Raw genomic sequence first — 12,288 nt, 5'->3', positions numbered from 1 at the left:
GTAAGAATGCGTTGATGGTGTAAAGAAAAGACACTTGGACATGCGGCCAAGTAGGAGGTGTTGGCCTTAGAGAAATCTTAGACGCCTATAAATAGGGCCAAGGACTTCAGATGAGAACTTAAATTCTCTTCAAAAGACATAAAGAATAGTGTATTGGGATGAGATTATGCGTTGGTAGCAAGACCATACGTTGGTCAAGAGGTTCCAAGAGGGGAGATATTGTCGGGCAGAAAAGAATGGAAGTAGCATCAACTTGGGATAAGGAGTTCTCCCAGAATACTCGTGCATTTAGAGTGATTCTAAAGCACCTGAAAGCTGAAAGAGTCTAGTCTTCAGAGTAGGGCTGCCAGAGAAGAAGCTCAGGGAATCGGGCTGGAGAATGAGGAAAAGACAGAAGGGTCGAGCTGTCGGGTAAACTAAACCCGTCTTGATGTTTTGATGTTTTCGGCCAAATCACAAGAAGTTATGAGCTAAGATTTCGAGGTAATCTTTCTGAGACAATTTAGAGCATATTTGTAGAAGGAAGTATCTTGAGATAAAGCCTAGAACTATGAGTAATCTAAGCTGATACTTGAATATGGAATTTAGGGTTCAAAGGGGAACCAAGGAAACCTAAGGAACTTCAGAAAGGAAAGTTCCTAACTGACCAAGGTGAGTGGTTATTGTGTTGTTGTATTGTTAATGTAATTTCTATTTATAGGTAAATATATATAGGGGATAATGTTAATTTGACATGATCAAAGATATATGTTTATCTTGTTACTATGCTTGTTAAAATATTGTTTGTATGTTTGTTTTGGAAACTAAAATTGTACTCGGGATATATAGTTAGCATGCTTAAAAAGGTACTTGACGGGAAAATATAGTCGGCTTCGACTGGCGGGAAAATATAGTCGGCTTCGGTCGGTGGGAAATGATAGTCGGTGACGACCGACGAGAAATATAGTCAAGTTACCTAAGCATAGTCGATATGCACATTGGCGAGATAATAGGATACAGGGAAAGTTTCCACAGGAATTGTTGATACATTGCTTTAGTACACGTGTGGGAAAGTTTCTACAGGAATTGTTGATACATTGCTTTAGTACACGTATGAAAGTGCTGGAGAAAAGGTATGATCATGCCAGGGATAACCAGTGGTAAAGCTGGGGATGTTCATATTATGTAACAATCAACGGTCAAGCTGGGGTTGACTGTTTTAACCAGTAGTTGAGCTGGGGTTAATCCAGCGGTCTGGCTGGAGAAATAATTGTAAACTTGTGGTAATGTTCTTGTTGACTATGCATTGATTTCCAAAAGGTATATTTCTGTAGTCAAAGTTATTTGTTTATCTAAAGGCACTACTCACTGGGCTTTATAGCTCATGTTTTCCATGTTTTATGTTTTACCCCCTCCAGGTAGCGAAAGGTGAGAAGTTCCAGGGTGCTGCTAAGGTCAAGGTCTGCCACAAGCCACAGTTACACTTCCGGAGGGTTTTACAGTTGTGATTATAATCTTTATTGTTAAGTCTTGAAGTTGTATAAACATTACATTGTTGTAATAAAATGGGCCTACCTAATCAGTTGTTGTTTGCCTCCTTGTCTTAATCAGTTGATTGTTGAGTTTGTTCATTGGTATCCAAGTTATTTTCGCAAGAGTTATAACGCAGTAAGTGTCAACAAAAAAGGGTTGATTACTGCTGCAGTCACATTCTTTCCTAGGCTCAGATAGTAGTCTGGGGCGGGATGTGACATTAATACTCATTTGAGATGTGAACTTAATAAATAAGAATATATTTTATCATTTTCTTCATGTAACTATTCCTTCTACTTTCTTTCTTTCTTTCTTTAACTTTCTTCACCATCCTTTTCATTCCTCTCCCTTAAACTTAATATTGATTTATAACATTTTTTTTCAATATTTACTTTTTCGGACTCATGTCTTACAAAGCTTGACCGAGGACATTGTTGTTTTTATGCTATTGTGTTTTTTCCCTTTTAAATATGGCGTCACGCTTTTCTATAATAATTATAGATGTTTTAATATTTAAGTTTAACGGACATAGTAATATTTATATTAAAAGAACTATGATGTTATAATATTTAAAATTTAACTTTTTAGAAATTGGAGATATTTACGATTTTAATTATATCTTTACGAATTGCTCATATAATGTTATTTTTCTTATTAGAAAATTTTATAATGTCTTATTTAAATGAAAATTGGTAAAAGAAAGGACTCCATTTAAAGAATTAAAAGTTGATAGAAAATTTATTTAGTTAAGATTAAATAAAAATTTGGTGTAAAAGTAATAAGATGAAAATTTTTTCTCAAGGGAAATCCGGCTTCAAGGATGGAGAATGAAACAGAAGGTAGAGACGAGCACTTGTCGTGGCCCATGAATATCTCTATGGCTCCCTATATAAATAATCCACTATATTTTGAAAAGACTAATATTTTGATACATTCCAAGATGCACTCATCTTTATACATCTCTCTCACCACTAAAATAAAAATAGAATTAAAATATTTCATAAAAGAATAAGAAAAATTTGTCACATGACAAATTATGTTTGAATAATTTGATGAAATGTATAAAAATAAATATCATCCGAAATGTACTTAAATATATATATTTTTTAAAAATATAAATGAGATGAAACTATATTTAAAAAATACACCGCATTTTTAACTCCAAATTCCCTATACATTCTTTTCCTAATCGGACACACAAAGTCGAGACCTTTTAAGACAAGAAAACAGATCTCACAATACCACTCCGAATAGGCAAATAATAATAATACAAATTCCAACATTTTTACGGCTGTGATCTACTTGATGTTTATCACGGACACGTGGCAGGAATCGGAACTGCTGATGTAGAAAGCTACAGTAGGGAGCATAACATTGGAGCATGTCATGGGTGATCTATAAGGGCAAATATTTCTCAATCAAGAAAAGCAATCGGAGAAGAAGACTAGTGGTTGGTAAATGGAATCCATCGTCATTTTCTTCTAAGCTCCTTCCTTCGGTCTTCCATTTTTCTTTCTCCATTGAATTCTTCACTTCCACAGAGGCAAATCCCTGTGCTTCCAAGCTTTACTCTCAAGCAATCGCAATCCAAATCCCGCCAAGTTTTGTCCATTATCGAACGCCGACGACGCTACATTCTGCGACGGTAGCCAAGACGTTTTCTGGCACCTCGATGAGCTTTGGTGGTGACGAACAATCCGAACTCATTCCAACACAATTCAACGAGGACCCGAATCGTTTTTGGTAAGATTTAGGCGGTACACCTTTTTGAATTTGATCAATGTCTTAGAGAAGTAGCTTCTAACCCTTGGAATTCTTTTGTAATTAGGTTCGGATTAGTTTCCGATTGATTGAAGTTAGTTTAAGGTCTACTTTGGGGTAAGCAATAGTTATTGCCTTTATCGTTTTGACTTTGGTCAGGAATTTGGAACTGAGTTCTAATCTCGAATTCTTGTCTTTCTTGTTTCAGGAACTATTGGAATAGCATAGGAGTGCTTTACAACGTCTGTAAGTAGTTTTTCTTTGTTGAGTCTGTTTGCCCTATGCCTTATATGATGTATGTCTTGTTTGACAATTTTGATTTACTTGAATGCTATTCTTGAGCTATTTTATGTCCAAACATGCTGAGGAGTGAGGTGTTAGTCATGATTTTCTGATGTTGAGATTGGCTGAAAAAGCATGATAAGTGTGTTCGTGTGGGCTTTGGTCTAAGATCTTGGTCTAGAAAACTTGGTATAGGATCGTGCATTCTTGTGAGACCGTGAATCTAATTAGTGAGAAAGGGGTTAGAGGACCTTGAGTTTTTGAGAAAAGAAAGAACATGAGTTTCTTTTTTATTTTTTACTTTTTTATTTTTGATAAGAAACATAACTTTGATTATCAAAAGTAGAATACAAAAGAGGAAGAGATAAGATATCCCCACATACCAACAAATTACAAAAGAGAATTTAGAGCTAGGCTATAGTTACAAAAGAATTTAGAGGTAGAAGAGCAAATAGAAGCAGAAAGAGTGACAAGATCCCAAAAAACATCTCTAATTAGTTCATGGCCATGAAAGATCCTCGACTTTCGTTCAAATCAAAGTGTCCAAAGAAGGACCGAGAACCTATTGGACCAAAGGTTTTTCGCCAGAGCATGAAATCGGGGGCCGTCAATAAGCTGCCTTAGAGGCTTTGCTAGGCCAACACCATTGCAATTGGGACAAACTAAACAACCTTCCCCAACAGTCCCAAGCAAAAGGGCAAGATAGGGTTGTTTGTCAACCAAAAGAGAGTAAGATGATATTCTAGAAGTCACATGACAATGGCAAGAGAATCAGTTGGCTTTGTGTTTTGAATTTTTCTTGCAGATTGCACACAATTGTGGGGATAGAACCTGGTAAGACATCCTTCTTTGTAACTTGTCATGTGTATTTATGGCTTTGTGGGAAGAGTTCCCATAAGAAGAATTTAACCTTCTTAGGGTAATGGCCTTTCCAAATCAACTCATGAAGCTTTGGTGCTTCGTCTTCACTTGGGGAAGCTTGAATGAGGGAGCCAATAGTAAAAAGCCCATTAGATTCTAGTTTCCATATTCCTATATCAAATTTCTATTGAAACTATTTAAAGAACCACTAAAGACGGGCAATGTAAAAGGGAGGCGTGTTCATTCATCAATTAACATCTCTTTGGTTTTTTCTCAATTTGAGATTCCAAATCTCCTCACCATGCATCCATAAGTCATGCGCTGCCACTTCTTTACCAAGGGAGAGGTTAAAAATAAATAAGGGGGTATCCTCTAGACCGAAGCTCATTTCCAAGCCAAACATCATTCCAAAAAGTAATGCTTGATCCAACCCCAAGTTTGTAGGTCATTCTACCATGTATCAAAGCTGTAAGGTTCAAGATAGATCCCAATGGGCCTCTTGCCAAAGCAACAAATGTTTGTCTAGGTTTTGTTTTGAGAGGTGTGGTGTGCTATATTTCACATCAACCAATTTTCTCCAAAGAGTTGTTTTCTCACTTTGGTATCACTAAATCCACTTTTCCAAGAGAACTTTATTTACAAATGGTCGAGACTTTTAAATTGGTGAATATTGGTGCTTCTTGAGTACAAACAATCAAGGGATGGATATGTTACTATTGGATTAAGAGGAGCATTGGGACCTTGGCACAAATCGTCAAGGATCAATGTGATGATTATGTAGTGCAAGTATTAGGGTGCCTGTGGATGGGTCAATACGTAAGTGATCCATGCATTTGGGATTCAAACGAACTGATGTATAGTTCAAGGCCTTGGGAAAAAATGGGCAAGGATCAAACATTGGGTGTTGTAGACTAAAGAGAAGCATTGAGGCTAGGGTACAAATTGTAGGAGATCGATGGGATTCAAAGGAGTCAATTTTTGAGAGGTTGTGAGGGCTAAATAGTATTATGAGACTGTGGAGGTGTTTGAGAGAGCTTGTTGAGTTTGAGTTAGAAGACGAATGTGTATGACATGAGCATTGTGCATAATATGAATGAGAGTCATATGTTGAGCATGTTTCATATGTTACTCGTTTTTCATGTGGTAGATGATTAGCTTGTATGTAAGAAACACGATGATGTGATATACATTGTATGCTATTTACTAGTTCTCAGGTTGGAGTTTTAGGTGGTTTTTTGTCCATGCAAAGCTGCAGTTGTACAGTGTCAAGTTTTAATATAGTGGATTGAGTTCGAGTATTGTCCTCAGGATTGCGTTTCTAGTTTGACTAAGTACCGTAGTTACTAATACCTTATTCTATGTAGGGAACCTAACATATAGATTGATTTTAATGTAAAACTACTATTCCTAACTAAGTGACAACAATTAAAGAAGGTGCCTTAGGAAAGTGGTTCCATGCATTGGACAAAGCTCAATCAATTAAACAAACTACTTTTACCATGCTAGAAACATAAGCCAAGAAGATACTACTTTTATTAACTTCTACTTTCCAATCTTTTTTACACAAACGAGCAAAGCATGAATGAACCTTTTGTTAACTACTCCTAAAAGTATCCTTAATCTCTCTCATCTGTCATTATAAGTAGACAGTTCATGTCTGTCACTACAAAAACTCAAGACTCTGTTTACTTGAGTAATTAACAACTTCCACTATGAAATCCTCACTCCTGTGCAACATTTTTTTTAACTAACACTCATGCATTTGTTGTTTTAATCTAAACTTTACTCGCTCGAACTAATACATAAATCAAGCAAACAATTAATCTTTAATCAATAGACTTTAAGCATGAGACATTAAGTATTAAGCATACGAACACATTAATGAATTGTTGCAATATGAAATAGTCTATTAACTAAATCAAGAATAAGACAACCAAACAATATAATAAATCTCTATTCCGCCACTTAATATCACAATACAAACAAGAACTCTTCTAAAAGTCTAACAAGAAAATTACTAAGTTAGGAAAGGAAAAAAAAAAAAAGAAGAAACAACTCTAAATTATGTATGCCACAGTTGTTTCCCTTGTGAAGTTCACGATCATGTGCCTTGAATCCCTTCCTTAGCTCTCAAGAATAATCTCTTAACCTTTTGAGTCAAGTAGAAATCAAGTTGGGACTTCTCTTCTCCAAGCAGCCTCCCCAAATTCAGCATGAAAACAAGTATAAAATAGAAACCTTCAACAGCGTGGAGACACTATACATGAATTTACAGAAATGTACTCAAGAAACACACGCACTCAACCTTCTTCCATCAATCTTTGTAGCATTGAGACACTTTGGATAGCATCTCAGCGCTACCTCCTCGTGTCTGCTGGCTTGAATGCATGATTTTAGAACATGTCAATTCTATTCTTTTGGTAAAAATTTGTGGCAATACTTTCTTGATCTTCTCTCCAGCTCCAAAGTGCTATCTTTTTTGGTTCATTTTATGCCATTTTTTGTTGAAACGTCAAGCGCCTTAAGTGCTCCAATTGCCTAAAACCTGATATATATGCAAAAAAATATCGTGAAAGCACTACTTTTCATCCAAAAAACTAACTAAAACTAAAGCCTTGAAATAACACATTTTGTGTGCTATAAGGGAGCTACTTGCTAAGTACGTTTTACACTCCTCCCCTGCCACTCCCGTCCCCAAATATAGATTAGGTTGGTGTTGGTGATGAGGATTACCACGAGTCTGGTGATGCGAAGTAGGACTTAGGAGGCATGATGGAAGTACTATTAGCTAGTTGATCTATTTTCATAGTTGAGTTTAGTTTTGTGAATTTGTTGTTGCTAGATCATTATTTTATTACTTTGTCTTTACATTCGAGCTGGAAGCTAATGTGGGAGTTGTTAAGTTTGTTTTAAAGTTTGAGCTGTCATTGAAGGCTTATTAAAGTGAATGCTTTCTTTTTATTTGTTCTGCTATAGTGGTTGTTTAAGGTAGTATTTAGTTTGAGGCTTTTAAATTGGGAAGTTTGGTTTATTCTATTTCTTAATGCAGAGTGGATTCTTAGTATGATTTAAATGATCTTGCTGTTTTACTTGAAACTTAAGTTTGAAAATATACTAATGTGCCTTAGTTTAGGTTAAAATTTGGGGGCGTTACATATTGAATGGCGAGTGGTCTTGATGAAGATGTGGATGCTGTTCTCAGTGATGTTGAAGGTGATGAACATCCCATTATGATCCAGAATCCTTCTCCTGAAGAAATATCTGTTGAGAGGTTTAGAGAGATTCTTGCAGAGCGTGATCGTGAGCGGCAATCTCGAGAAGCAGCAGAGAATTCAAAATCAGAATTGCAAGTTTCATTTAATCGCTTGAAAGCGCTTGCCCATGAAGCAATTAAGAAGCGGGATGAGTGTGGAAGGCAGCGGGATGAGGCATTAAGGGAGAAGGAAGAAGCTTTGAAATTGAATGAAAAGGTTTCTGCAGAGTTGGCTGAGGCAAATCGGCAAAGAGATGAGACCTTAAAGCTTAGGGATGATATTACTAAGGAGTATGATGAGATCCTTAAGGAAAGGGATGCTCTGAGATCGGAAATTGGTAATGCATCCCATATGCTCGTGACTGGGATTGATAAGATATCTGCGAAAGTGAGCAATTTCAAGAGTTTTACAACAGGTGGATTGCCTAGGTCGCAGAAATATACAGGATTACCTGCAGTTGCCTATGGAGTCATTAAGAGAACAAATGAAATCATTGAAGAGCTTGTTAGGCAGATTGATACCACAACAAAGTCGAGGAACGAAACCAGGGAACAGATGGAGCTTAGGAATTATGAAATTGCCATTGAGGTTTCTCAGCTTGAAGCTACTATTAGTGGGCTAAGGGATGAGGTCTCCAAGAAAACTTCTGTTATTGAAGACCTGGAAAACACTATTACAGAAAAAGATCAAAAGATATCTGAAATTGAAGTAGATCTGTTTGGTAAATTAAACAAGGCCGAGGATGAAGCTTGTGAGCTGAGGCAGCTTGTGCAGGAGTATGATGTCAAGTTAAGGAATTTGGAGTCAAGAATGGAGTCCCAGAGGCCTTTACTTGTTGATCAGTTGGGTTTCATTTCCAAAATTCATGACCAGATTTATGATATTATTAAGATAGTTGATGCTAGTGATGCAGACCATTCTGAATTTTCAGAGTCTTTGTTTCTCCCTCAGGAAACGGACATGGAGGAGAATGTACGTGCTTCATTGGCTGGAATGGAATCTATTTATGCATTAGCAAAACTTGTCATGGATAAGACAAGGAGTTTAATTGAGGAGAAGTCCCGTGAAACTAAGAATTTAAATGAAACAGTGGCCCAGTTGCTCAAGGAGAAAGAACATATTGGATATTTGCTAAGGAGTGCATTATCTAAGAGGATGACATCTGATCCATCCTCAAAAGCAAATCAATTATTTGAAGTAGCGGAGAATGGTTTAAGAGAGGCTGGCATTGATTTCAAATTCAGTAAGCTTCTTGGAGACGAAAAATTTTCAACTTCAAGGGACAATGGGAAAGCAATAGATGCAGAGGATGAAATATTCACCCTGGTAAGAACATTTGAGCCCTCTCTTGTTATAAAATTATTCTTTAAATTATATCAAGTCTTTAATTTGTTTCATGTTCTAATGTAAAATACAGGCTGGTGCTCTGGAGAATATTGTGAAGGCATCTCAGATTGAGATCATTGAGCTACGGCATTCACTGGAGGAGTTAAGGTACAAAGAATATATACAGTAATCTCTGAGTTGTTGACTTTCTGATTAAATCCAATTTGTTGGACTTTGTATTTGTGATTTATTTTACATATTGGGGACTATCGCACGCAGCCAGTATTTATAGAATTATATATATGCATTGGCAATTACTGCTGATCTTGACCAGTAATTTCTTCGTACCTTTTACTCTATATGTCTGAAGGGCAGAGTCAGTTGTACTTAAAGAGCACCTAGAATCCCAATCCAAGGAGCTTAAACTTCAATCACTTCAAATTCAGGAACTTGAAGAAAAGGAGAGAGTTGCCAATGAAAGTGTATGTAATTAATTGATTAATGATTTAAATTTAATTTCCAATTTATAATTATCGAGAATGAACATTATAAAATTACAACGGTAATATGTTATCTCAAGTTTGCGTTTATTGATTTAGGTTGAAGGGTTAATGATGGACATTACTGCCGCGGAAGAAGAAATCATGAGATGGAAGGTAGCCGCAGAGCAAGAAGCTGCTGCTGGCAAAGCTGTTGAGCATGAGTTTCTGGCACAGGTATGTAGCTACTAGTTTGACTTGATTCGCCCTATTGACAGATATTTCTTATCTATCTGTCTTTTGCTGTGTGAATTATTTTGGCTTGTAAAAGTAACGGCATTAAAGATGAACGTTTTATTCTGAAATAATTATTGTGACTGGTAATCTCACGAATATATTAAATTTGTTGTATTTCTAGAGGTGAGGGAAAAAAAATAGTTGGATGAAAGAAAATAGCTTTTTAGGGATAAATAATCTTGGACAAATATCAATTTCTAGCTCTAAACTTTGGGGTTCGTATCAATTTAAACTCTAAACTTTCGTAAGCATATCAATCCACCCTCCTCTAGGTATTGCCGTGTTGATTGACTAATATCGTGTGAAACTTATAATTTGAGTCAATTAAACTCCTAAATTTTCATAAGCTAATCAATTTAGACCATTCATTACGATTACATTTGAAAATCATTCATGCATACATGTGTAGACTTCTTCAAATGTTGGTTTAACAAAATGGACGATTGGAGTAAATGCATGGACGATTTTCAAAGGAAATTCTGTTTAAGTGTCTAAATTGATTCATTTATGAAAGTTTGTGGTTTTAATTGATACAGTTAGAAGTTTCTCCCAAGGTTTTCCCAAACGGAATGTAATAGAGGGTATAAATTGATACATTTACAAAAGTTTAAAGTTTAAATTGATACATTTACAAAAGTTTAAAGTTTAAATTGATACAACCATTAGTTTAGAGGTTAAATTGATACGAATACTTAAGTTTTGGTGTACAAATTGATATTTTTCCAAAAATTTTGGACTTGAATACGTTATACATGTGAATAGTACGAAGTAGTAAGAGTTAATATGTTCCTTATTTTATAGAAGAATGAGATAGTAACAAATGATGAACATTCTGTCTAATCAAATGAAGTATATAAGAAGCATCAGTTCTTCAGAATGATCCGGTGCCATGATATTCATTGGACCTTTTTTAGTTATTTCAATTGCAAGTATTCTTCTCATCTCTTTACGTTGCGCAGTCTGGACCTATCAACTTGGTTACTAGTTTAGACAAAGCCACTTGTGCAGCCTATAATCAAAGACATTTATTCTTCCTCGTTACAAAATTCTAATGGTTGAATTTGATTCTGTGAAGCTTTTACTGTTGTTTGTAACCAAACAAGCATATTTCGTCAGCATATTTTGTTTTAACAGACTTCCATTTGGCATCGGCAGATCTCAGCCGTTAAACAGGAACTTGAAGAAGCAAGGCAAACGATGTTGGAGTCTGATAAAAAACTTAAATTTAAAGAAGAGACGGTAAATGCTGCCATGGCAGCCAGAGATGCAGCTGAGAAATCATTGAGACTAGCAGATGTGAGGGCGTCGAGGTTGAGGGAGAGGGTGGAAGAGCTTACCCGCCAGCTTGAACAGCTCGATAACCGAGAAGATTCTAGAAGAGGAGGATTAAATAGCCATAGATACGTTTGTTGGCCATGGCAGTGGCTTGGACTTGACTTTGTTGGTTCTCGCCATTCTGAAACAACACAACAAGAGAGTTCAAACGAGATGGAACTTTCTGAGCCTCTTCTATGAGATTTTTTTTTCTTTTATTTTTTTCCCCTTTGTATTTATTGTGAAAATGAAATATTAGAAGATTATAGAAATATACATAAAGTAGCTTCTTTCTTATTGAATGCTCCGGGGTGATTGATTGTTTTTCTGATAAACAGTTGCTTTGAGCAAAAGTGAATATATTTAAACGTTATTCTTTCATGTTGTGTTTTTTCATATCACCTTGATTGTTATTTGAAGATAGTAACCCAATGAAATTTATACAAACCAAATATAGGAATTAGAACATAGATTTGAAGAATCACTACATACAAAAATACCCATTATTTATCTTGACAAAAGCCATATAATGTTAGATGAGATTGTTGGGTATGTCTATACCTTAACCTGCCAAAGCTTAGTACAATATATAGCACAGCATGATCACAAGCCAAGTTGGGACAATAAGCATTTAAACACAAAATAATCGGTAATACAACGAGTGCTCTTCCCCAGCTTCTAGAGAGAGCTGGTCCTCTCCATTACAGGACAAATCTTGAATACAAAAAGGTAAATCTTCTCCCACAATTACGCTTAGGCACCTACACTGTCCCTGGTACGTTTAGAGTTTGAATTCCCCAATTGCCCTTCCAACGATAGGGCTTGGACAATTGAGGGCCTTCCAGAGATCCATGATGAGATTTGGATTTAATCATCATGGTTTGACTTAATGGTAAATAAGATGTATGACCTTGACAAAGAGTTAAGAGGTTATAAGTTCAATTCATGGTGACCACCTATATAGGACTTAATATCCTATGAATTTTTTTGACACTCAAAATATTATAGGGTTAGACAAGTTATCTTGTGAGATTAGTCGAGGTACGTGTAAGTTAGCCTAGACACTCACGGATAACCAAAAAAAAAAATATATATCTAAATGTATTTCAAATTTTCTTCAAGACATGTGTCTTTCTCAAGCGGTAACAAAGCACCTCGTGATCGGAAAAACACCAAAGGTAGCAAACCCATTCCCTTTGATA

The 12,288-nt window shown here is 36.0% G+C and overlaps 1 protein-coding gene across 2 annotated transcripts; it reads left to right on the top strand.

The window, feature by feature from the left end:
• The first annotated feature begins 2,938 nt into the window (after positions 1-2,938).
• LOC120069936 (myosin-10) lies at positions 2,939-11,467 on the top strand. Of its 2 annotated transcripts, none has more exons than XM_039021780.1 (8): positions 2,939-3,255; positions 3,341-3,390; positions 3,482-3,519; positions 7,550-8,996; positions 9,088-9,164; positions 9,367-9,478; positions 9,596-9,712; positions 10,928-11,467. In XM_039021780.1, exons 4-8 carry the CDS (start codon positions 7,578-7,580, stop codon positions 11,285-11,287), a joined length of 2,085 nt encoding a protein of 694 aa, XP_038877708.1. In that variant the 5' UTR covers positions 2,939-3,255; positions 3,341-3,390; positions 3,482-3,519; positions 7,550-7,577; the 3' UTR covers positions 11,288-11,467. The 2 variants fall into 2 exon arrangements, with proteins under 2 accessions (XP_038877708.1, XP_038877707.1); XM_039021779.1 differs by having other exon boundaries at positions 7,545-8,996; positions 10,928-11,287.
• Positions 11,468-12,288: the final 821 nt, after the last annotated feature.

Source organism: Benincasa hispida, unplaced genomic scaffold, assembly GCF_009727055.1.
Source record: "Benincasa hispida cultivar B227 unplaced genomic scaffold, ASM972705v1 Contig693, whole genome shotgun sequence".
Lineage (NCBI taxonomy): Eukaryota > Viridiplantae > Streptophyta > Magnoliopsida > Cucurbitales > Cucurbitaceae > Benincasa > Benincasa hispida.
Note: the sequence above shows the minus strand (reverse complement) of the source record. Positions and strands in the feature narration are given on the sequence as shown.

Excerpts from the sequence above, each read along its gene's own strand:
- LOC120069936 (XM_039021780.1), top strand. The coding sequence starts at position 7,578 with ATGGCGAGTGGTCTTGATGAAGATGTGGATGCTGTTCTCAGTGATGTT. Across the intron at positions 8,997-9,087 it reads AGGATGAAATATTCACCCTG|GCTGGTGCTCTGGAGAATAT; the intron begins GTAAGAACATTT and ends TGTAAAATACAG. Across the intron at positions 9,165-9,366 it reads CATTCACTGGAGGAGTTAAG|GGCAGAGTCAGTTGTACTTA; the intron begins GTACAAAGAATA and ends ATATGTCTGAAG.